Source organism: Amblyomma mixtum, chromosome 5, assembly GCF_055824585.1.
Source record: "Amblyomma mixtum isolate Tamu chromosome 5, ASM5582458v1, whole genome shotgun sequence".
Taxonomy (NCBI): Eukaryota; Metazoa; Arthropoda; class Arachnida; order Ixodida; family Ixodidae; genus Amblyomma; species Amblyomma mixtum.
The window spans coordinates 109,210,322-109,234,571 of NC_143016.1; the positions used below are offsets into that span (position 1 = coordinate 109,210,322).

Below are 24,250 nucleotides of genomic sequence, written 5' to 3' on the forward strand. Positions count from 1 at the left end.
CCTTTCTCATTGAGTGTTTTAGTGGAATATGGTGCTTTTTTGTGCCTTTGTTCACCTTAAGTTGCCTTAGATAACCAGGTTACCTTAGGTTACCACATGATTTTAGGTTACCTTCAAAGCAATGAGGGTTTGATTGAAGACTGCTCTTAATGCTTTAAAAGTGTCAGTTTTCATTTCTATGTGCTTTTATTAAATAAACTGCTTCATGGGATACACAGTTTAATGCTCTCGATAGCAAAGCCATCAGCTGTTCTGCTTGACTTCAATATTGAGTGTGATATATGGTGTTTTGAAGTGAAAATACAATGAACTAGAACTTTCTATCTAAAAAAATTTGCTGAAAATTTATAATTAGCAGGTGTATTGGGAGTTTTATTCGTTTATTCATTTTGGAACACTGTTTTGAGCAATACCATCATTGTCACTTACTTCTAACTGCTAATTTAATCCCACTGCATGACGAAGCACTTTTTCAGTTATTTCTCAATAGTTCTCTGCTCAAAGTGATGAGGTCCCGGCTGACTTCATCAGTGCTTGTTGTCTATGTGATTTTATGGGCAGTACTTTCAATCCATGAATTTTATCTAGCCATCATTTGAACTACTACTATTGCACAAACATAACAGAACTACAAATATTATGTTTGGTGCTTATGGTGCCAACATGTGGCAATGTTGGGTAAGGTATGACCAATATTGTGCATTGCCAACGTTTAATTGTGGCTCGATACATTGATTTTGGCATTTCCTGCTTATGGAAGTACTGAGACACTTGATGATAATTGCATCCCAGGAATGCAGTCACATGTAATATGCTTCTCTGAACTTCCAACTCTTTGAACTTGGGTAATTTTAAACAGCTGAACTAAAAACTAAATTATTAATAGCTTGACCTGCTATGAATAAGTAATAATTTTGTGCCTTCTCGTGGTCAGTAGGTGTATGAGTTGAAATATGTATCCGTGTTTTGTGCTGTTGTGCTGTGCAGAAACGATCGAAAGGCCAGGTTTTGTTCGACCTCGTCTTCCGGCACTCTGAGCTGGTGGAGAAAGATTACTTTGGACTCCAGTTTTCAGAAAAGGCATCAGCCATTGATGGCATGGTGAGTACTCCATTCACTCCTGTGTTCAATAAAAGAATTTAAAAAAAAAAAAAACACAAGGACTTTAGAAAGTCAACTAAAAATTGTACTGTCGGGAGCAAAAGTGTATACAAGGAGTGTTTTGACTAAAATGTTTTGAGAGGCAAATTTTTATTGTTTTCAATAAGCAGGGGAGTGCAGGATTACAACAAGGAATCCTCCCACTTTCTGTTTGGCTGTGTCAACACAAGGAGTAGCGATGGTGTGGTGGTACAGTTTTTAATCAAATCTCATGTGGTATTTACTACTTTTGCCCTCGAAAGTGCTAACAGCAGTTATTCTTGACATTTATTTTAAGTGCACCTAATATTTTTTTTTTTTTACCTATATGGACCAGTTCTTTGGGTTCTAGTCCTTAAGATAACATTTCTGTGAGTAGTATTGGCTAAAAATAGGATATTTACAGATTTTCACAGAAGTTTCGGACACTCCAATAATTTTGCTTTTGTCACCTGTTTTGAAATGAAAACTTACTTCCCTGAATACACTTGAAAATTTTTTTTGACCACACATGGATCGTGCATGAATTTGGCTGCACTATGGTATTTGATGTGCTTTCAGTTCAGTGTAATGAAAATCACAAAGACCTCTCTGTTAAAATCTTTGCTAACAAAAAAATTGAATGCCGATTTTCAGATTAATCATCCACGTAGGCAGTAGTTAATGTCGCTGGTTTTTGTAACAGATATGTTAGGTGACGAGTGCTACTTGCTAGTAGAAGAGCTTTTATAATTTCAACCAACAGCATTAAAATTCTACCGGGGAAATGAAACTGGCGTTTGAATTTTTTTTAGTGTACTGTTATGCATTCGAGGCAGAGTTATGCTTGCAAGTCATGTGATTTTGCTTTTGTAACTTATTGTGATTAGTTTGCTGGTGTCCTTACCTTTCTTGCAGTCACCCTGGTCATTTTGTATACTTTCTTAACACTGAAAGGTTTCTAATGTGTGATATGTAACTTGTGTTTCAGAGGTGGCTGGATCCTGTAAAAAGCATCAAAAAACAAATGAAAGGTACGCTGAGCTTGTCAATTTGAAACTTTCATTAAACAGTGCTAAAAAATTGTCATAGGTGCTTTATTATAATCATTTATAAACTTTCATTTTGATGATGTTGTAGGATATCTGAGGAATCGTTAGGTTTGCTCATTATAAAAAAAATAAACATTGCTGTCCTGAAATAACAGCGACAGCTGTGGCTGATATGAATGCTGAAGGCGATTCAAATGTTTGGGAGTTTTGGGCAGAGAACGACTGAGTGTGTTGCCCTCAATACTGCAGGGGATGTTTACCATGATGGGGGAAAATGGCTAGTGCTATTTGAAAAAACAGTCCATGAAAATTATGCACAAGAAAATTCCTCTTCATTTTGTGTACGGTACTAACAGCATATCATTATTAGAGGTGACAGAGTATAAATATTTGGGCCTATGGATTACTAACAACCTTTCGTGGTCAAAACACATAGACGTTGTAGTAGCAAACTCAATGCGGAAACTTTTTTTCTTGAGGCGCTCACTAAAGTCATCCCCACCTAGTGTTCATCTATTGGCGTACAATTCCCTCATCCGTCCGTTACTAGAATATGCCGTAATCATTTGGGACCCTTTCACGTTAACAAACATTCAGAAATTAGAGCGAATACAGCATAAAGTAGCTAGATTTGTTTGTAACTCATATGGCCGTGCATCTGTAAATGAGCTCGTGAAGCAAAGTGGGTTACCCCCGTCGTTGAGCGCAATCGTGTTTGTCAATTAAAGTTTTTGTTCCAGCTTACAAAAGGACATTATAAAGTTGATACTTATAATTATTTTTCTTACCCCTCAGGTTATAACACGAGACAAAGGCATGCACTATTAATAACCCCTTTGATGCGCGAAATAACTGCTTTAAATATTCTTTTTTTCCGAGGACAATTACTGATTGGAACAAACTTAATAGCGAGACTGTTAATCATAATTCTTTACTGCTGTTTGAAAAGTGCCTGCAAATGTTGTGAATTTGAGTCTGTTTATATGCTTGTATTTTGTTTTGTCCCACCCTGCTATGATCTGTACAAGATCACAGTATCTATAAATAAATAAATAAATAAATAAATAAATAAATAAATAAATAAATGCATACGTAAAGTAGAGAGGAGTTTTGGTAGCTTATTCGATGAGAATGACAAGTGCAAGAGAGTTTTCAACATTTAGAACGTTAGTGGGGATCTCCTAACATAAATCATGACGGTTGGGCTAGATGTTACTAATTTGGCTACAGAAATGAGCCGCTCAATATTTTCTACTGCTTCAAAATATTTTGTGTGTCTGTGGTGAAGGGTGAAGGTTCCTCGTGGACAATGCATATTCAAGTTGTGGGCAGATGGAGTTCTCATTTCAGCTTACTGTCGTTGTTGTTGTTTCAGTTGGCCCTCCGTACCTGCTTTACTTTCGTGTCAAGTTCTACGTTTCTGATCCGAGCAAACTTCAAGAGGAGTGGACGAGGCAAGTTTCGTCACATCATAGCTGGAACAATTCTTGCAAAGGCCTCGTACTATATAGAAATGGACTGTTCTTCGTAGGAAGTTCCTGAAATGGTAACAGTGCCGCTTCCTTCCTTCTTTGTCAGGTACTACTTCTTCCTGCAACTCAAGAAGGACATACTGGAAGGACGGTTGGTGATTCCACCCGCCACGGCAGCTTTACTCGCCAGCTACGCAGTTCAGTGTAAGTGCCACTGAGCCACTGTGTGTTTAACATAATCACATGTGAATTTAATTTGCAATCTTAATTTTTTTTTCTTTCACATCCTTTTGTGTAATTTATACCACTTGTATCTCTGCTTTCCTCTTAAAAGCGGTTTTCTGGTCAGTTATTGGTGGTAGGATGTGTGTGCAGAGCATATGTTAAGCTGTAGGTACTGCTGTCTTACTGACTACAGTTTCTTTTATTCTTTGCGATTTTTGAAGTGTTTTGTTGTTCATATCATCAAGAAAGTGTGAGAATGCTTTATCCACTCTAGAGCAGTCACAGTGTTTCATCCTCATCATGGAAGCTAGTATTTTTGTTTCATAGTGGAAGGCTCAGTGGCATTCAAACGATGCGTACATCATTTGATATGCTGCCTTTATTAGCAAATGGGATTGGTCAGAGTTGGAGTGCCCCCATTTTCTTATTTGACTGTAGACGTACAGTGCTAATAGCATCTGAGCTATCTGCTCAGCTGTGCTACCCTTCTGATGGTCCTGCAATTTGTACGTATACAGTTGGCAGCAAAAGTTAAAAGGTGTGCATCCTCAGGAACCTATTTATTGCAGCGTTACTTCATGACCAAGTCGTGTGATACTGATACGACTGGATGGATATCCTCACACTTGAAAGCATTTCAGAATATTAGCGTACGACACTAAATTAATTTTTCTTGTGCACCGTATCCCATAAACTTTTGCTGCCGACAGTACATAGTGTAGTGCATCTTGATTTGGCCTTGCTATTGTTCTGAAGCGCATTTTCCTTGCCATGCAGCTGAACTGGGCGACTACAATCCTGACGATCACAAGCATGGCTATCTTGCCGACATGAGATTAGTGCCTCACCAAACAGAAGAACTGGAGGAGAAAATAGCCGAGCTGCACAAGTTGCACAAGTATGGCTGTCCACATCATCTTTTATGCGTTTGCATTGCATTGGTTTTCTTTGGCTTTGTTGTAGAGCCAGTGTATTGTCAGCTTTCAGTTTTGAAGACAGTCTTGGCCTGAGGCTGGGATGGCGGCATCGTAACATGAGAACAGCAAAGAGAACAAAATTTACTAGATGGGAAGTGTGCTATATGTGGTCTTCTTGTCTCTATCCTGGTTCGATGTGATATAACTGTTCTGTACCGGTTTTATATTTCCTGTCCCTTGTCATTGGTTGAGTGATACCATCCTCGGCACTGTCGCTGGGCTTTATCTAATAACGAAAAAGTGAACACGCCATGTGGCATCACTTCGACCAGTGATGGAAGGTGGGTAATACACAAATGGAATGGAATTTTCATTTTTTTTAGAATAATTATATTACACTAGCCCTGTTCTGTTCTGTGTTGTTCTTTCACAGCAATGCCTTCATACCTACCGTAGCCTTCACCTCTGTCTGCAATTCTACGAAACCAATGGAATCATTTGCAGGCTGTAGTCAGAGAGGGGTGAGATATATTCAGACAGAACTATGAACTGTTCGATTTGCTTTGAACAGTAGCTGCAGAGCTTCAAATAAGTTTCGAAAACAGGACCAAAGAAAGGATTCTAGATAGACAAGTGCTGGCAGCAGCAATTTTACGTCACACACACACAATGTAAGTAGAATTCACAGTAATATGAGCTTGCATGCTGTACACTGTTAAGCAGAAATAAAAAAAATGCGCCCTAAATGAAATCCCTTAGCATTTCTGAAAAGTTGATAAACACAGCTTGTGTGGTATTGTTGCTTTCTCTGTACCACATAGGTTGCATCCGTGCAATATATTGTCGCTTGTTCTCTAACAGGAAAGGAAATGTGTTATTACATGTTCTATTCAACCATACACTTCCTCAGGTTTCTATCGTGTCACAAGGAATGAGATCTGCCACTGGCTTTTGCCGTGCACATTTCAAGTGGTTCTTTGTACTTGAAATCCTTAGTGCAGAGGTTTTAAAACTGCATTCCTTGGAATCCTTGGGTTCCTTGAGTATCTAAATCCATGTATGCCTCAACTTTCCTTTACTGACTTCATTTATTTTGCTGCTGACTGCACTGTGATTACTCATAACATACTATTTCGCTTATAGCCGGTCATTATTGTCACATTTTGCAGTGCCTAAGTCGTGTTACTTTTTCGTAATTTTTCGTGGTTATGTTTCTTATACAATGCTGTGGCTTATATGTGGCAGAAAATGACACACCACTGCACGCCATATTTTGCCGCGTCCAGTAACTATGCGTGAAAAGAAAATCGATGTGTTTAGGAAGAAAAAATCGAGTTATTTTTAGTGTTATCCTATGGGTAGAATCACATAATCTCCCCACAGCCGAACTGAATGCAGCAGCATGATCTACCACTGCATTCAGCTTATCCGCTTAAGCCATTTTCTCAGAAGTTTTGATTTTGACGTCACGTCTGTTTGGCTTTGCGAGCATCTCGTATTGTTCTTGTTGAACATGACACTGCCCGCAAGGCAGAGGAACTATGATGCAGAATTCATGTTGCTTGTCATTGAATATGTGCTGGGGATGGGGAACCAGACAACAGGGTGTCTGTTCGAAGTGGGCAAAAAAATTATCTGGTACTCGCACAAAGCGACAAGAGTGCTTCGGTCGATGAAGCCAATGAAAATGCAGATTGTGAGAAGAAGACTGACTAGAGTTATTAGCGTTTTAAAGCTGTGCCTTCATTCAATGTTTTATGACTCATACCTGTAAATACTATGTTTCAGAGGCCAGAATTCAGCGGACGCAGAGTTTAACTTTCTTGAGCACGCAAAGCGCTTGGACATGTATGGTGTTGACTTGCACAAGGCAAGGGTAAGGGTAAGGAACGTTTGCATGTTTGTCTTGCATGAACTCCTTTGCTAGATCCATATGTTCAGTTACATATTATGCTTGCCGTATTTATTATTTTCTCGTTTTATATTTTTTCGGCAGCAAAGAATGGTGTCACCGTGGGTCATGCACTCATATGTTCCTTGCAATTTTTGAGCATGCTGAAATATATGTGCTCTTTTGTAAAATGTGGAAGCAAATACAACTTTTTTTTCGCTGAACTGTCGTTGGTTGTACAAGCAGCATGAATGCTACGAACCTTGGCCATTGAACTGTTGGTGTCGTCTGTGAAGCTTCTGTGACTGTTCTGGAATGCATTGGTCATTGTTGACTGCAAGCAAATGACACATGTTGCTGCACGCAGCATTGCATTTATGAGCATGGAGCATTGTACATAGTATGGCTTCATTTCAAGTCACAGATTCATTTGTGTTGGTTTTCTTTTTAAATTTACATTATGTTTATCTACTTTTTATGTGTATGGAAAATTATGGGAGTTAAGAATACTGTGCTTTGATGTGTTCTCTACATTTATGCTGCGATCTGAGAGTATACGATTTGCTAGGTGGATTACGTTGATAGTAATCCCTAACTTGTCCTGGAGGTGTGTTTTCGGAACATGTCAGTTTTAGTTTGAGATCACAGACTTTTTTTTCTTGGCTTTGTTCGCACTGTTTGAGTGAGAAAACAGTGGCAAATATATGATTTCAATATTGGTACAGAGAACTCTTGTTAGTTGAATCTAATTTAGTCCAGTGTCTGGGTTTTTTTTAAAATTACATGCTGGTCGATCTTCAACATCAGGGTTATTAAAGAGGGTCCTCTTAATGGGAACTCTGCATAATTAGAGCCAGTTTTTTGGTGCCCTTTGAGTTCAAATTAACGGGAGTTGGCTGTACGGTAGAATCTCAGTGATATGATCAACAATCATGGCTGATATGAATTTCGGTATAAGAATGCGGAAAAGTTTCTTGCCAAAGCGCCGTGCATACAGTGCAGAATCTCAGCTGTTCTAAACACTGTCCTGTGGCATTTTGGATGACCCAAAAGCAGTACCTATGAGCATTAAGGGCTGCCGGCTTATTGCTTATGCTACAATCACCACTTATGCAGTACGTACCACGAGCACTGAGCTTTGGCATGAGGCCCTAAATGAATCCAGTCTGGTGCAAATGGATTTTCTTGGATGAATTTTCCATACTTCAGCATTCATGTCTTTTTCACTTTTCGGTAGCAAAAATTTTGGGTGATCAAATATTTTTAACGATCCCATGGGATTCGTATTATTCACATTCTGATGTATATGCTTCCTGACTTAAACCTCAGTATGTTATTGGAAGTAGCCAAAGATCATAGATACTGATGCTCATGCTTTGCTTTTTTACACTTGCCACATTTCCAAAGCAGATTGCTGGAAGTCAGTGTTATTGGATACTAGTACTGAAAATTTTACAAGCTAGTTAGGTTTCAGTGCATTTCTATATTTTTAGACCTATGCATTAGAACTGCGAACTGGCTATGACAAAGTTCAGAGCCTTTCTTGAAAGTGTTTCTTTAATGGAATGAAGTTGCACAGGTACTCCTTGTATATAGGGTTTCATTCACTACTCACGGTGCAGGGCGACTTAGTAGCACCATACGTTTTGAAGCGAAAAGCTTCACTGGGCTAGTCAACACCGGGTCTGGCACGTGCCGTGATCAATTTTAGCCACATCTGCGGGTGCGCGAGTTCGCCACGTGACGTCACTGCAGAGGCGCACGTGGTCGGCGGAGCCTTCGCCGAGTGCGGCTCCGTTGGTCGACCTTCGCCGTCGTTCGCGCGCTCTGCGCGTGTTTACCGAGTGTGCATCGGCGCGCGCTGGGCTTCCTCGTATGATGCTCACCGAAGCTTTTCGCTGATATCCACGCTTAACCTAAGCTAAGCCATAGCCAATTTTTTCTGTTTTCACAACACGCTTATTGTCGTGGTACAAGAGATTTAAAAAAAAAATCTGCTTTATAAAAACAGAATAAAGGAACATGCCACGTTTTGTTCACTTTTAGGCAGCTTTCCCACAATCATCTGCTCTGATGGCTGCTAGATGTTGGGACCAGTAGTCTTTATATGATGTTTGTTGCCTATGATTTGTACTGCATGGCACTGTGAAATCCTTTAGACATAGATTGCCTGGTGGCTAGAAAAAGGGAGATCACTGGGACAAATATTTTTTTGATACTGGACTTGGCTCAGTTAATGATGATTGTTATGCTAACATCTTAATTTTGCAAGCTTGTCATGGCCATTCACATATAATTGGATAAATATTGTGGCAATACACCTTAGAGGAAGTAGAAACAGATACCAAGGCATGATGAATTCGATGTCTAGATAAGTAACTCATTTTGAAGCGTATGCTAAACACCGAAGACATAAACGCGGGTGATGCGGGGACACAAATTGCCGTCCGCGAACATTTGTTGGTGATGGATGGGCAGGCGAGTGGGCAGGTTGACATAATATGAAATTTATTTTAACTCTTACTATAAAAAAATCTGTTGAAACTTTTTGTTTTCTTCCTGCATAATGAACGCTCTTCTCCAAATTGGTGTCAACTTTTCTGGAAAAAAAAAAAATGGGTTCATTACGCGAGTGAATACGGTATTTTGTGTCAGTCTTTCCTTCATCTGGAACCGATATTAAGAATGATTGGTTGCAGTAATAACAATTACCTCTCATGGAATTATATTTGTTTACAGTGCTGATTAAAAAGATGGCGCAAGTGTACAATAACTGCACAGCGCAATGGCAACACGCGGCACTGTGGTTCATGAACGTGCCGATAACAAGTGGGCCAGGTTGTTCCCATTCTTCAGTCTAAGCTGAAGTTCAGCAGACAGTCATCACCTGCAGAGAAATAATTTTATTTATCTTATTTTCAAAGAAACGCTTGCTTACGATGAAACAGTAGTAAAAATGACGGTATGACGCTGGTCATGACGACAGCACTGAAAAAGAGAGGCCATGTGCAGAAGCATGCAATGCCAGCCAATGCCTGAGTCAGCACAGTGGCACTCCGACGTTTCTGAAACAGTGAGCTTGTTAAAAGTTTCTTCCTGCCGACCACCCCTTGCTGTATACATGGAAACTGCCTGGCACTGTCAATATCAGCGTGTTCATGAACCAGTGCGCAAGGTTGTGCGATTCCACCCTGTGTGTCATCTGTCATTTGTGCTAATCTTTTTTGCCCATCACTGTACTGCCTGCGCAAGGTAGGAGGCAAGACAGTGTTCTCACAACCGCCACACAGGTTGCTTATATCCTGTTGAGTGAGCCAGTGTTATAAGTTTTTCTTTGTGTGGTTCTTGCTCAGGACTCTACACAAGCTGAGATTCAGCTTGGCGTGACGTCCTACGGTCTGGTGGTCTTTCAGAACAACATACGCATCAACACCTTCTCCTGGTGAGACACTCGACAGCTTTTGCTTCTGTGGTTCTTTGTCAGCGTTTTTTTTTTGCCATCTTTCTTTTCCAGCTAAATGTCAGCTTGTATGCATTTTCTTCCTCAGGGCAAAGATAGTGAAGATCTCATTCAAGAGGAAGCAGTTCTTTATCCAGTTGAGAAGAGAAGGAGTAAGTATGCTTCACTTTTTTTTTTTTTCTGAGCGGTTTCTGTTTGTTAGATTGCTGCAAAAATTGGCCAAGTGGGGTACTAAATAGAGCAAATTTTGTTGGCTGCTCTGTGTTTTTATTTATATTCCAGTTAGGGAAATTGTGACGGGGTGTATTTTGTTGGTCTCTATGAAGGCTGTTTTAAAGGCAGTTTAATTACTGGGCTCATCATCTCCAGCCCTGTTTATTTCAGTCTATATTGTGCACTACTTGTGAATTACCGTGTTCATGGTTCAGCATGAACAAGGTGTCCTTCTGTACTTCAATGCTCATGCGTCCAGAATTGTGTGGTCAGCCTCAGAGAGATGTTTTGCAGTAATTGGAGAAGCTGATTAGCAGTATCTGTCACTTGCCACGTCTTCTGCCACGCAGACTGAAAGCTACGACAACCTCCTTGGCTTCAACATGCTGAGTTACCGGTCGTGCAAGAACCTGTGGAAATCGTGCGTGGAGCACCACACCTTCTTCCGTCTCAACCTACCCCGTCCAACCACCAAGCGGTTTCTCTTCAGCCTCGGTTCCAAATTTCGATACAGGTACATTCTCTTTACCGTGCCTTTTTTGCCATTTTCTATGCTTTGAAATTCGCAACTTCAATTCTTCTAGATTTCAAACTTATTATTGAGTTGCTCATCAAATGATATGCGAAATGTTGGAGTTGAGAAAATTACGGTGCTTAGTCGTGAGATTCAGAGCTGCCTTGATGAGACAAAAAACCTTTGGTCTCTTATCAGGTGTGCCTTTTATTTCACTGACTGTGCAGCAACTAAAACAAAAGTGAGCAAAGTATTGTGCGCTGCACCCTAATAGTTGCTGTGATATGTCGTGAGGCCTCTGCAGTTTATCTATAATCTAAAATGCCGGATATTAGCAGAGCTACGGTTGGCTTAATGCTTTCCATCTCCCTTCCTTTCAGCAGGAGGGGTGATTGAACTTCTTGTTCCAATTTTTGCTGCAGGAACCATTGCATCACTGTCCTGAGGGAAAGTGTTAGTCACTGAGAAAGTTGTGTGTCAGAATCGCTGCTTGAAATTTTTGCCATGAGGCAAACTCTTGCACTTGGCTTTTACCCCCATTAAGGTTGTAAGCACTTAAAATATTTTGTTGCTGCTTACTGAATTAAACTGCATTCCTGAGCAAAACCACGAACTGGATTTCTGTATCAAGAAGTGTTTTTGTTTACTGTTTCTTCCTTTTGGTGACTGACCTGTTGGTGCTGAGTAAAGTTAGTCATTTGCTGCATGCTGCATTGAGCCTTATGCCAGGATCTGTCATTTCCTTTTCAGTGGCCGAACAGAATACCAGACACTAGAAGACATGAAGAAGAGGGGCCTGGATGATCGGCCTTTCCTCAGGTGTGTATGCTTTTCATTTTTTTTTCTTTTTTTTTTCCTATATTACAGAACTACTGCCTTTCTTTTCTTTGGGTTTTTCATTTGCTTTTCCTTGAGAGCTTATTTTGTTGCGGTTCAGCATTCCAATTGGCAAGTCCAAAAACACATCACAAAAACGCTTCTCGCTGTGCTGACCTTCATTTCTGATCCCACCTGACTTGGTTCGTGATACTCCCTCAGGCCGCTTGCTCGAAGGATGTTTCGTCTTTTGCCCATTAGCAGCAGTGTACTGTGCAGGCGATGAAGTTGGTGGGGCACCGAATAGTAGTGGGCATTTCAGCTGCACTGTGAGGAGACAGAGAGGGAAGGGGTGAAACAAGAGAGAGAGAAAGCATCGCTGTTGTGGAAGGCTTTATAATGATTTTAACTCCCTGGGGTTCTTTGTTGTACACGGACATTGCACTGCTCACGGGCACTCTTGCATTTTGCCCCCATTGAAACGTGGCCTTTGTGGCCAGGATTCACTCCCCCTTCCTTGTGCTCAGCAGCCAATGCTGCCAGTGCAGCCATTCAAAACCATGACTGAAACCATTGCAACGGTACATAATGTTATAAATCTATTTAAAGACATTAAAGTGTGATGCATTAGCATTGTTTTCTGAACTGCCGCACCATTGTAAGACCATTGCTGTTGTGTGTATCTGGACATATTTTATTCTTTCATAGCTTTCTGAAGATATGTGATTGTCGTTCCATGCAAATCCGAGGGTCAGCGTTTGTAGCGTGCGTTGCGGCCCTGTGTTCTTGGCTCATTGGCTAATAGAATTTTCCATTTAGCTATATCAGATGCTTATTACGCAGTTCTGCTTAACTGCTTCAGTGTAAAGGCAAAGGATGATGATTCATGTGCTGTTTGACCGCTTACAGTCATACCTGCTCCGCATACAGATTTCCGTGTGGCAGGGCTTGAATCACAAGGTGCTACCATAATGCACATGCATATTCAGCACTTGAATTGTGCAATCGACAACAATGGTAGATAACTAGACTGTTAAGAGGCTGAAAGAGCACATTTTACTACTTCATACCTGGAGGTCAAACCTTTACAAGAGAGTCTGAGCAAGTGAAATGAAAGGCGATGAGGGAAGACGGGAACAGCTCCCTGCAGCCCTCTTTGTGCTTTCTGCAAGCACTGTTCTGAAATATGAAGATGTCACTGTATGAGCAATGCTCAGCACTGTGACAGGAACCATTGTCAATGGCAGCAGCAAATTCTGGCCATTCTGGCAAGTTAAACTGAAACCACACAGTTGTCAAGGGATCTCGACAAGTGCATAAGACTCTCATGTCAAACTGCATTCTGTTTCCCTGAGTTAATTATAATAATTACGTAATAACTCGTTGTTGAGAGCAGAAGCTATTGCAATCGTGCAACATTGTGCTGCTTAGCACGAGGTTGCAGGTTTGGACCCCGGCTTTGGCGGCCATATTACGTTGGGGGCAAAGCACTAACATGCCTGTGTGCTGTGCTGTGCCAGTGCACAGTTACCTATTTAGGTGGCACTAGTCATTTTGATGCAAACCAAACATTTTTGTGCCGAAATGGTAAAGTCCAGGCCTAAAGAAATCCAAATCATTAATTTACCTGCTCGTAACACTAAAGGTAAATTTGTCACAGCTTTTTACAAAAAATTTATATAGTGCTGTAGTGGCTGAAAATTGCTACATCGAAATGCCAGGGTTTGAGAAATTAACACACGAGGGATCAAAACTGTGCTGTTTGCAAAATGACGGATGCTCAATTCAGTTGAAAGAAATGTCTGCTGGGTGTAGCACACACACTCAGAAAGAGCTGGGAGTACACTTTACACACCATTGTGTACAGTCAGGCCGGAATGAAATTCAAAGAGTGCCCGTCTTGATTCACAGCAAAATACTGTATATACGCATGTATGGGCTGCACCCATGTACGGGCCGCGCCCTGTTTTCCCGAAAGAAATATTAAAAAAAAATTACCTGTGTAAGGGCCGCAGTCAAACTTTCCAGGACCCACGCGGGAATAACAGTGGACTCAGCGATTGGCTCTGGCAGCAAGCAACGGTGCGCCTGAGCCCGTGGCTCGTTATCATCATCGGCAACTTTTTCCTCCGCCACTGTACCTCCATCACAAACTCTGGCTATCCATATCGGCATCAGTATCACCAGCTCCAGCTTTTTGTTGCTGTCAGAGGAACAGGAGTTGAGTTAGGATGTGTGGTAGCATGTTAGTTAGCTGTAGTTGTGGCTTTCGTGTGTTGCCGCCAAGTGTTGCAATTTTGGCACGATGAGCAAGCACTTTAATAGCCACACGGCTGGGAGTTTGTTCTCAAAGGCGGCAAGCATGCAGTGGGCAGGAAATTCAATGCTGCGAAGTGCGTCTGAAGATGGTGCAACCAAAAGGATTCATTAAGGAACACAAGCGTCAAAAAGCGCGCTTTCTGAGGCAAGCCATGCAAATTTCCCGAACTGGAAGAAGAGCTGCTGTGCTACGTGATGGAAGTGCTGCACAACAGCTATGCGTTGACAACGGACATTCACGACTTGTGGGATGAGCATGCACCAGAGCGCAGCACCAGCTCGGAGTCGGAACACTCCGCAGGTTGCGGTTTAACTTAGAATAAATGCCACTCATTCCTAGATTGTTATGTTCTTTTCTTAAAAAAAGAAACAAAAACTTTTTTCGCACATCGCGTGGATGGGCCACACCCCAAAAATTGGCCCTCGAATCTGCAAAAAAAAGTGCGGCCCTTACACGCATTTATACGGTATCTTGTTTGCATACTTTCAGCTACAATGCACAAGTAGTCTTATTCATGTTTAAGGGTAGAAGGTCTACTGAAGTATATATATTCATAGACCGGTTGTAAAGGAATATCACTCTGCAAAGTGGAAAAGTATGGCATATGTGTATTCGTGTTTCATTCCAGCCTGACTATACATAGCTCTTTAAAGGGTTAAAGATTCCCAGGAGGTCAAAACTTACCCGGAGCCCTTCACTGGGGCATCTTAGAGTAGAATAGGCTGATGTAAGTATGCAAATCTAGTGTCTGAGAGTGCAGCTGGCATCTTGGAGGATTGACAGCACCAGTAAAAATCAGGTTCCCATTTCCGCAGCCCCTGGCTGTTTGCCTAACTCCTTGGCTAACTCCTGTTTGCCTAACTCCTGGCTCTGTGAACCTACCCTTGCAATCAGGGTGGCGCAGTCGGACCAAACAGTCACTCTTCTTGGCCCGGTAGCATTTACACAAGCCCAATAGGCAAATTTCAGCCCAAGAAACCAGCTCAATTTATTCTTGTTGAGTTATGTAAATTCCCAGATAATGTGATGTGAAATTCCTGGAAAGGATGCAATTGGAGGGAGGATGGGAGGTGTAAAAGTGTCATATTGCAGTTGCATCATGCCTCATGTAATACTACCTGCAGAATATTTAAGTGAAAGTGGACGATGATGATGATGATGAATGTCATCGTCATTGGTGCCAAGATTCAAAGACTGGTTGGGTGTTGGATGGAGCAATGCTGCCTCTGTCAAACTGCAGTTCCCTTAGGACAAGAGCTTCCCATATTTGCATGTTAGAGATTTTGGATGCTGTGTGTTTGCAGCCATTCAGCAGTTCACTGCATCCAGCATGTGATTGGTGATGGAGCACTTGTGTTCTTTTTAGTCATGTAATCGGCACGAGTGGAGTGTGTATGCCAGCGAACTAAAGGCTTTCATGGAATTGTGTACTGAGCGTACTCTCTTCTCTTCTTGCCCTTGCAACTTAGGTCCCCCAGCAAGCGGTGCATCCGGCAGACAGTCCCCACGCCGTCGGAGGCCCGCGAAAAGCCGTCCAAAAGCCTGGCCCGCATGAATGGGACGTCCAGCGCCCACGTGCGCCCCTATGACAGCTTCAGCCACAAAGTACAAACTTCGGGGCCTGACTACCTGCCACGCAAGGCCTGGGTCGACAACGCCCTGTGAGTGTGCACGGGATTCGATGACCTTTGTGTGGTGTACACGCTCACTGTATTTTTTTACAAGAATACAACAAGAGTTTTCTTCCTCACTAAACCAGTTTCAAGATGCATCTCCTGTTATAATCGGAACTAAGGTGCGACTATGAAAGCAACTTTTTTTTCTCACTGCTGAAGATAACTGCAACGACCATCACCACAAGGCTCGCGAGTTGGTAGGAGGTCAACTTTCTGATGACCTTTGTGGCCTCATGATGCTTACAGGAAAATAAAGTGTGACTACGATGTGGATGGAAGGTGACGGTGGCAGTTGAGAAAGAGAAAGCACTGAAAGAGTTGAGTGTAGTAAGGAAAGGAAAGAAGGGCGAACAGGGTTGAGCAGCACAAATCAAAAAGAAACGGTGTCATGGTGGCACGGTGATTATGGTGGCTGCTGCTGCATGCGAAACTAACGAATCAGAGGCTTAGCTGTGTGCAATGATGTCATGCACATTTGCGAAGTGTTACCTCTCATATAGTGCTCATGTATCCATTTCCATATGTTTTGCATTCCATCTGTGTTCTTTTCTATGCCCTTGGCTGTAGTTGGCTTGAACAGGCTGAGATAGTGTTATAATTGTGATCTTTTTTCTTCATTTTCATGAGTTCTCAAGCTCCTCCCACGCGTTTCATTCGTTGTAATGTTATGTATGTGTAAACACAGTAATCGTATGTGTGGATGTGTTGATTAAAATATATAGGTTCCTGAAGCTTTTGTTTTGCCTGCACAAAAATATGCTGCTATAGCTGAACACAACTCACGAATTAAGCGCCAGATGCCTCTCAAACAAGGCCTCCAACTAATGGCATCGACCTGTTGTCATGACAGTGCAGTAAACTGCCTCGTAGCTACCATGAATGCTAGCATACACAAGGTATGAAATGAATGGGATGATTTGAAACAAAACTAATGAGCTCAAAAATGAAATGGAATCATTGCACAAGCTTCAGGAAAGTAATTAGATTGTCTTGGCTGAGGTCCTAGTGTTTGTTGTGCTGTTAGCATATTCCAGTTTAGAATGTACTGTCTTACAGCGAGAGAGATATGGGACATTAAGGACAATCTGTCAATTATTGTTCTCCGTGAATTTTGGTGGTTAGTGCTCTTGTGGCTCTCAACGTTTTTTTTACAGTGAAAGATTGATTAACTGCTGAGATCATTTTTTTTCTATCACTTGACTCAAGCTCATGACATCGATCAAAGAGACTTCAAGGTCGTTAACTGGAAGTGTATGGCACACTGGTCTAGCCTTAGAGGTTCATGCTGTAGAGAGACCATTTCCATTACTGCAGTTAGTTTGTTAAAATGCCATGGGGGGGGGTGATAAGTCATTTAATTTCTTTTTACCTTATTAAAGCTCACTTGGTCCTTAGTGTCCGTTTAATAAAGATGGAATGTTAGAGAAGTTTTGGCCTGAAGACAGTTTTAGTAGGCTTCATTCCCAGTGGGAATGGAAGAGGGGATGTTAAAGGTGCACTGAAGAGGATTCTGAACTCATCTTTTTGCCGCGGGAACTCGATCTACACGTTCCTAGCATTCTTAGAAACAGTGACTTATTGCCCTGTGTGGCCGATTTCCCCAATTAAATCGAATTAACGTCCGGCTCCCGCCTTTTTTTTTAATTCTCCCTCGTACGGTGGGCGGAGTCGACCAACGCATGGAGCGCCTTTCACCCAGTCCCGTGGAGGCTGCCACAAGCAGGTGCCACAAGCAGCGCTGTCAGCCATGCCAGTGATGAATGAGGGGTGTTTCATGAAAGCAGAGCTGAGCCACAGATGACGGAGCAAAGTTATTTCCTGCCACAGTAGATAAGGGCAGAAGATGGAGCTGTAGTTTAGGTTCCTCGAAAGGGAAGCACATGTTGAAAGATTTGCCCTAGTTCCATGAGGCAGGTGTAAGCTCCTGCGCTAGCATGTAAAGCCTACCTGCTGGGTCAACCCCTGAGACAGGAAAGGTTACGCTTGGCTTTCTTCGGTTCGGGGATTCCTGTGATGCCACAGTGTCCTGGCGGCCATATTGTTTCTTTCGGTGATGGGATTGTCGTGAAGTTTTCAGGCTCGTGAGCGAGGTTGTTCATGCCACACACAGCGAAGAGAGGCTTGGAAGCCTTGACCCCCGTGCATTTTGACTCCCACACATTTGGCAACTGCAGTAAAGACGGATGCTGACAATATGTTTTTATTCCAATGCAAAATGCTTCAAACTATTGGAGGGTTCTTATATGGTGAAGCAGATCTGTCAGCTATGAGGTATGCTGTACAGATTAATTTAGGGCACCAGTGATTGCTTGAAGTGCATCAAAATCTAGGTGCCTGACCAGTTTTTGCATTTCCCGTCCGTCGACACACAGACTGTAGCAGCTAGGAACAAACCTGTGAAATTGTGCTGCATGGCACCTGAGCGCCACAACTACTCAGCCACTGCAGCATGCCCTTTGCATGAAACGGTGACTGTGACATTTCAGTGGCAAAAGTTTTAAATGTGCCACTGTTACCACTTTTAGCTGCTCACTTTTAGTGCAGCTAGCTTAAGTGCTCTTCTGTGAAAAATGTGTGTAACAGTGTACAGTTATCGCAATAGCCCAGATGGTATAGGAATGCTGCTTAGTCAAATGCGTTTACCCAAGTTACCCAAGTGCTTTTGGAAGTTGTGTAGCCTCTGCATTTGTTCTCAGACGTCTCTGCTCTCCCTGTCTTTTATGCAGGGATGCCCAAGCATTTACGCCTGCCATTCCTCCCAAGATGATCCGGTACGCGGATGACGACTCCCTTCCAGAGCTGATCATGGTCAGTGTCGCATGTTCGCTTTCTAAACAGGCGCGTGTGATGGAACCGGCAGACTGGTTCAAATGGTCATTTGAATCCGCTCCCTCATCAACCTCTTCATCTGCATATGTGGTCAATGCCTCTGGCATGAAAAGAGCGTTCTCTCGCAACGACAAGACTTGGACTGGGCGTCCCCCAGGGTTTGACAAGGAGTGCACTGTATGGCACTAATGCACCCCAGCAGCCTCAGTATCTTGGATCACAGTACGCCACCTCGGTTCAGCTTTTTTTTACAGGGATCCTCCTATGCTGCGTTATGCGTCACAAAACATACCAATGTATTTATGTGCCACTGTGGTCATGCAAAAGTGGGCAGCCTTTCCTAAGTAGTGGTTGTTGTGAGGTATAGTGCAGAATACATATGAATGCCTATTTACTCTACACTACAGACCAGCCACTGTAGTGACGTGTAAGGCATTGCTCGCAAACAGATTTGCTACAGACAGCGCTTTCCAATTTATCTTGTGAATGCTCTTTAAGTTGAAAGTATGTGTCGAAATTACCCATTGAGAAGCAGAGACACAGACACGTAATGGCATAACGTCGCGATTAAATCATTCAATAAATAGTTAAATAATCAATCTACCTGAAGCAGTGTTAGCTACAGCAGTCTTAAACAATTCCAATGAAGTCATTATGTGCAGTGGATTGCAAAAATTGCATTCCACACAGCGTTGTCACCATTTTGCATCAGCAGATGGCACAAAGGGGGCCGGAGCAACATCTCAGCCTTTCCTTGGGATTGGCCAGATCCTGACTGGCTGGGGAACAGTCAGTGTGTCAGTTCAGCCTAACAGAAGTAAAAGGCTGTACCTGTGGTACATAATTTGTTGCTGAATAAGCTATTAATGCCCCACACTGAGGCATTGTAAATTATAAGGGCATTATTAGGGACTTCGGAATAGGGGGGTAAGCATGCACTGCCTCATTCATGAACATGTGAAAAACAAAAATGTAAAAATGAATATGATGTGAGCAACAGAACAGTTTTTTACTTGCAGTATGTGTAGTACAGTCTTTTTAATTATTGGGGCCTATGCAATTGTAAAGCATGGCATTGTGGGGGTCCTGTACATAAAAATAGGCAGCCATTCTTCGATATCATCGGCTTCAACTTTTGTAGCCTCAATTTCGGAGTCTACCTGCATTTTAGCTGCCATCCAGGACCATCCTTGAATGCCTTCATCAGCGGCACCTCTCACCATGATTCATTCTTGTAATGCATTCCTGCAAGACAACAGGAAGGAGAATAACATAAAACAAGAAAGCAGAACATATCAAACAACAAAAAAAAAATGAAACCCTAGCTTGCAGGAGGAGCTACCTAACTTGCACTTGTTAAGGAAAAGACAACAAGAAAATGGCAAATTATGTTTACGATAACGGTTCGTTATTGTTTGCGATAATTCTCCAGAAACATGCTGCAAAGGTTCATTTGAAGGAATCAAAACAAAATCAGACAGCATCTGTGCATGAAATGAAAAAAAAAAAAAAGTCTGCCACGAGGCCCATCAGCACTGCTTTCAGACTCTTCACTTGATGGAATGACAATGTTTCTAGCTCCTGCCATGTTCATTGTATTACGTTTTGCACGTAACAGTTTTTTAAGCAGGAAATTCTTTTAGCTGCCAATCTGTGCTAATTCAGGTGAACGTCATCCGGGAACTGCCATGACCTGAGTGCGCACGTGGCAGTGAACTGAGGGCAAAGATGACGTTTCACTGCTTACTGTTTAATGTTGAAGCAGAGGTCGAACATGAACTGAAATTCCAAAACTTGTCATCCTTATGATCTGCAGCTTGGTACACTCTACAGTAACTGGCGCACTGCAAACGAAAGCGTGCCTGCCATGCAGGCTTCAAAGTCTTTTGGGTGGTCGCAAATATTAGGTTATTAGCCATTGCATGTTCCACAGCACTCGGAAGATATGATGCCAGGTAACGTAGAAGTGATTCAAACGTCGAGGTTTTGTGTGTGCACCGCAGCTTGGGGCTAAGTAATGAATTGACAAGGCACGTCTGTAAAAGAAGAGTATTTAGCGTCACCAAGCAGTTTTTGCTGCAGATGGATATGTGTGTTTAAAAGTTACCACATGACACCCAGATTAACACCACCGCTCGGCGTGTCAAACCAGTGGAGGAACGGGCCACTCTCGAAGCTGTCTTCGGATCGGAGCCATCCTGGAATGTGCTACACTTTTCTTTCATTTCATGCTAGCACCTAGTCTGGACAATAAGGTAGGCTGCAATTTTTGTTAGGTTTACAAAACGAAAACTTAACGGTGATGAACGCGACTTGTGCAGATTTTTGAAGATTCAATTTTTTATTAAAAAGTACAGGGGTAGTGTGGTCCAAAATGGCTTGCCTCTTGCATATATGCTTGAGAATCTGTAGCCTTGTCATAATCGACGTGAAACAAGAAGGTGGATATCAAAGCATCTTAGGTGTAGTACTTTGGACAGTGCTCAGTGGTTAGGGTGCTTGACTACTGCGCTGAAGGACCTGAGTTCAATCCCATCTGCAGTGGCCACGTTTCAATGGAGGTGAAACGCAAAAGGCGCCCATAGGCTATGTCATGTCAGTGCACTGTAAAGAACTACAGGTGGCCTAAATTAATGCACAGTCCTCCACTATAGCCTATCTCATAGCACTTGTGTCGCTTCGGGATGTTCAACCCCTAAATTTGCAATTTACATTTTTAGCACAGAGGAAAATGTATCCAAAAGTACCTATGCTGTGCACTGGTATGTCATCAGCACTGTGATGATGGTCTGCCGCGTTTTTTTTTTTTGCGACAGCAATACTACGCTCATGAATGGCCTTTCGCGTAGCGGCGGCCAGTAGCCACGTTTGACCTTTAGAATGACCTCTGATGTCATACCAGGGTGAGAGATGGGCTACCAAGTCGAGTCGTCGCGCAGCGGCGGCCGGTAAGCCACGCGTGAAATTTAGAATCATCTCTGACGTCATGCCATGCTTAGTTACGTCATAGCGTGACGTCACACCAGGGTGAGAGATGGGCTACCAAGTCGAGTCGTCGCGCAGCGACGGCCGGTAGCCACGCGTGACCTGTAGACGCGGCGCACTGCGTTCCTTCAGTTGGAGGCGCTGCGCTTTTGCTTTCGCAACCTACCAGGCTTAACCAAAGCTAAGCCCCCGCCAATTTTTTTTACTTTTCCTCAAGGGCGTCCGCAGAACTTTTTCCAGGGGGGTGCACCCGATGTCTGGGGATGGGGGAGGCGGTAGGTTTCTAGTTGTTTTCTACTAGGGCATAAATAATATCCATAATTCCAAGGGGGGGCAACCGCCCCCCCCTTGCCTCCCCTTCCGGACGCCCATGCTTTTCCTTTGTCATCGTGTGATGGCCCTCGCGTGTTCCGGCGAATATTGACGTGTTTGCGATTCAAGCGCGCGTTCCTTAGTTCGCTTTGGGCACTTCGTTCCTAAACCCGAGGTTGAGCGAGTCTTTCGTTCCGAGGTCGCAATGCCGGGTCGAGTGATGGAAGTTTCCCATACCCGAGGGCCGGCATCCTCAACTAGCTGGGTGCCCATCTGGCGTGGTCGCGTACGCCTTCTTCCGGAGACTGTCCGCCGCGCGGCCTTGGCCCCGAAAGACTCTACCGATCTGCTACTCGGAAGTCGTACCCCCTCCGTTTCCTTTCCCTCCCTCCCGTTCGCTCGACCCACTTCTGGCGGCATCCTTCTTATGAACCAGTGCGGGCCGCCGGAGCGGCTTGCAAAAGAAGCCCGAGCGCGAGTTCTCTCTCTCTCTCTCGGTTGGGCGATAACTCTCTGCCATTGCCGAGACCACCGTCAGCGCCGCCTGGCCTGGTGTGTTTATGCGCGCGCCGGCGGGTCTGTGAGACATCGCGGGCAAGTTTTGGTCCGTTCCTGCGTATCCTTCTGGAATCGTTCCTCGGAAGCTGCCCGAGTGGTTTCCCACACGCTGTTTGCGTCCGTCTGTGTGTGCGTCCGTTCGCGCCGCGCGAGAGAGCGCGTCTATACGCGCTTCCCCTCTCGAGCCCCCCCCCCCCCGCTTCCGCTGATGTTCGTCTCACCCGAAAAGTAGGAGTCCTGTATTTTTCCGGTGTTTCCATCAATACTCTTTCATCGAAACTTGTCGCGGTTTTTACTTTTTTTTTCTTTCTGCGCAGAACGCCGAAGTGAGAACCGTTCTCGCCCCTCTCTCTCTCTCTCTCTCTCTCCCCCCCCTCCCCCGTTTCTTTCTTTTTTTTTTTCCTGTGTTTCGCTTCTCACGAAAGCTGCGCGTGTGCTTGCCTCAACTGCTGTCCGTTCGCGTGTATACGATGGGTTGCATCATTCGACCCCAGCTGACATGGAGAGCTCCTCGGAATGTCTGCCCGCACGCTACTGCGCTGTGTGTGGCAGCCCGTAAGTGTGCGTGCGTATGCGTGCGGCCGCCGGCCAGCGAGTTTGCTGCGTGAGCCGAAGCCCTCTAGGGCTTATGCGCTTCAAATGCCGGCCAGAGACATAGTGGGACTCCGAAGCCTGGCCATACAGCTCCCTCTCCCCCTCCTTTTCCGATCCCCCCCCCCCCCCACCCGAGGTCGCAAAAGCAGGGCATGTAAGTACGGTGGCCCGCCTCGCTCGATCTTGTCGCGCGACCCATCGACATATAGCTACCATTTTAGCAAGTCTGCAAGGTGGATTTGAGGGGACGGGCGATCTCCCCTCCCCCTCCCCACCTTGAGCGAGAAATTTTCTGCAAGAAAACCTCAATGGCTCCGTATTTTTCGAGGGATGATGTTCATAGTATGCATTTTGAGAATAAAAGCAACCCTCTCCATGGTTTGCGCATAAATCCGCCCTAGTGGAAGGCACTGGAGGTACTGCACGAACGGACATTCTATGGTCGCATCACCGCGTCCAGCTGCGTGGCACCGTTTTGGCACAGTCGACGCAGGCGATTGTGCGTGATGAAACGGGCAGTGGCACGGAAAGGGCGCTTCGCCGCATTCTCCCGTGTGTTGCAGTGCGGCACCGGGCCTTCGTTAGAGGCAGCGCACGGATCGCCACGGCGGAACACCTGTGGCGTCCAGGTTGCATTCTGGTTTTCGCTGCTCTGCGTCGCGTGATCAGTCAGGGCCTCTCTTGAACAGGAGGAGAAAACGTTTATTCCGGCAAACTGGGGGAAGGAAGTGAGCTCGGCCGTGTTTTTCATAGCCAAAGAAAAAAAAATTAACCCGTACGTCGGACGCATCCGCGTGTTCCTGTGCAGTTAAGGCGGCTTTGCCAACTGCCTTCCGCCTTCTCTTGGTACCGGCGCCGAAAAATTCAGGCAGCGTGGTCGTCCGTCTTCTCCCGTCTCGGCTCCTTCTTTAGGGAAAAAAAATGAATGAAGGGACTGCATGGCTGCCTCCCTTTTTTGGCCGCAACGCCGACCGTGCGGCGCTCGCTCGTCGGGAGGATTTTTCTTGCCGTCAAACTTCCTCGAGTTCCTCTAGGAGTGCGCTGTCCAATAAATCCCGTCTTTTTTTTTTTCTCTCAACAATTCACTTTAGCTTTTCGAGCGTTTTCTTTTTTATTTCACTGCGCCGCAAGCCCTTTTCGAGCGTCGGGAGCGGCGGCGCCGTGCAGGCGACTGAGCCGAGAGGAATGGGACCAGGGTTCCAGGGTTTGCAGGGCAACGCTGAATGTCCGTCGCGTGCCCGTGTTTCCTCCCTCTTTGTCCTTTCGCTGACCTTTCCATAATCCTCTCTATATTTCA

General features: G+C 44.0%; 1 protein-coding gene across 7 annotated transcripts in view; it reads left to right on the forward strand.

The window, feature by feature from the left end:
- Ptpmeg (protein tyrosine phosphatase Meg) overlaps positions 1–24,250 on the forward strand; it is a 293,236-nt gene that overhangs the window by 169,671 nt on the left and 99,315 nt on the right. For 6 of the 7 annotated variants that reach the window (XM_089545844.1, XM_089545847.1, XM_089545848.1 and 3 more), the window contains 12 exons: positions 988–1,101; positions 2,111–2,153; positions 3,547–3,625; positions 3,750–3,847; positions 4,646–4,766; positions 6,574–6,667; positions 10,030–10,118; positions 10,225–10,288; positions 10,700–10,863; positions 11,614–11,682; positions 15,469–15,660; positions 18,402–18,483. In XM_089545844.1, the coding sequence (XP_089401970.1) occupies positions 988–1,101; positions 2,111–2,153; positions 3,547–3,625; positions 3,750–3,847; positions 4,646–4,766; positions 6,574–6,667; positions 10,030–10,118; positions 10,225–10,288; positions 10,700–10,863; positions 11,614–11,682; positions 15,469–15,660; positions 18,402–18,483 (1,209 nt within the window). The remainder of the gene's footprint in view (positions 1–987; positions 1,102–2,110; positions 2,154–3,546; positions 3,626–3,749; positions 3,848–4,645; positions 4,767–6,573; positions 6,668–10,029; positions 10,119–10,224; positions 10,289–10,699; positions 10,864–11,613; positions 11,683–15,468; positions 15,661–18,401; positions 18,484–24,250) is intronic. The other variant, XM_089545850.1, reaches the window with a different exon arrangement.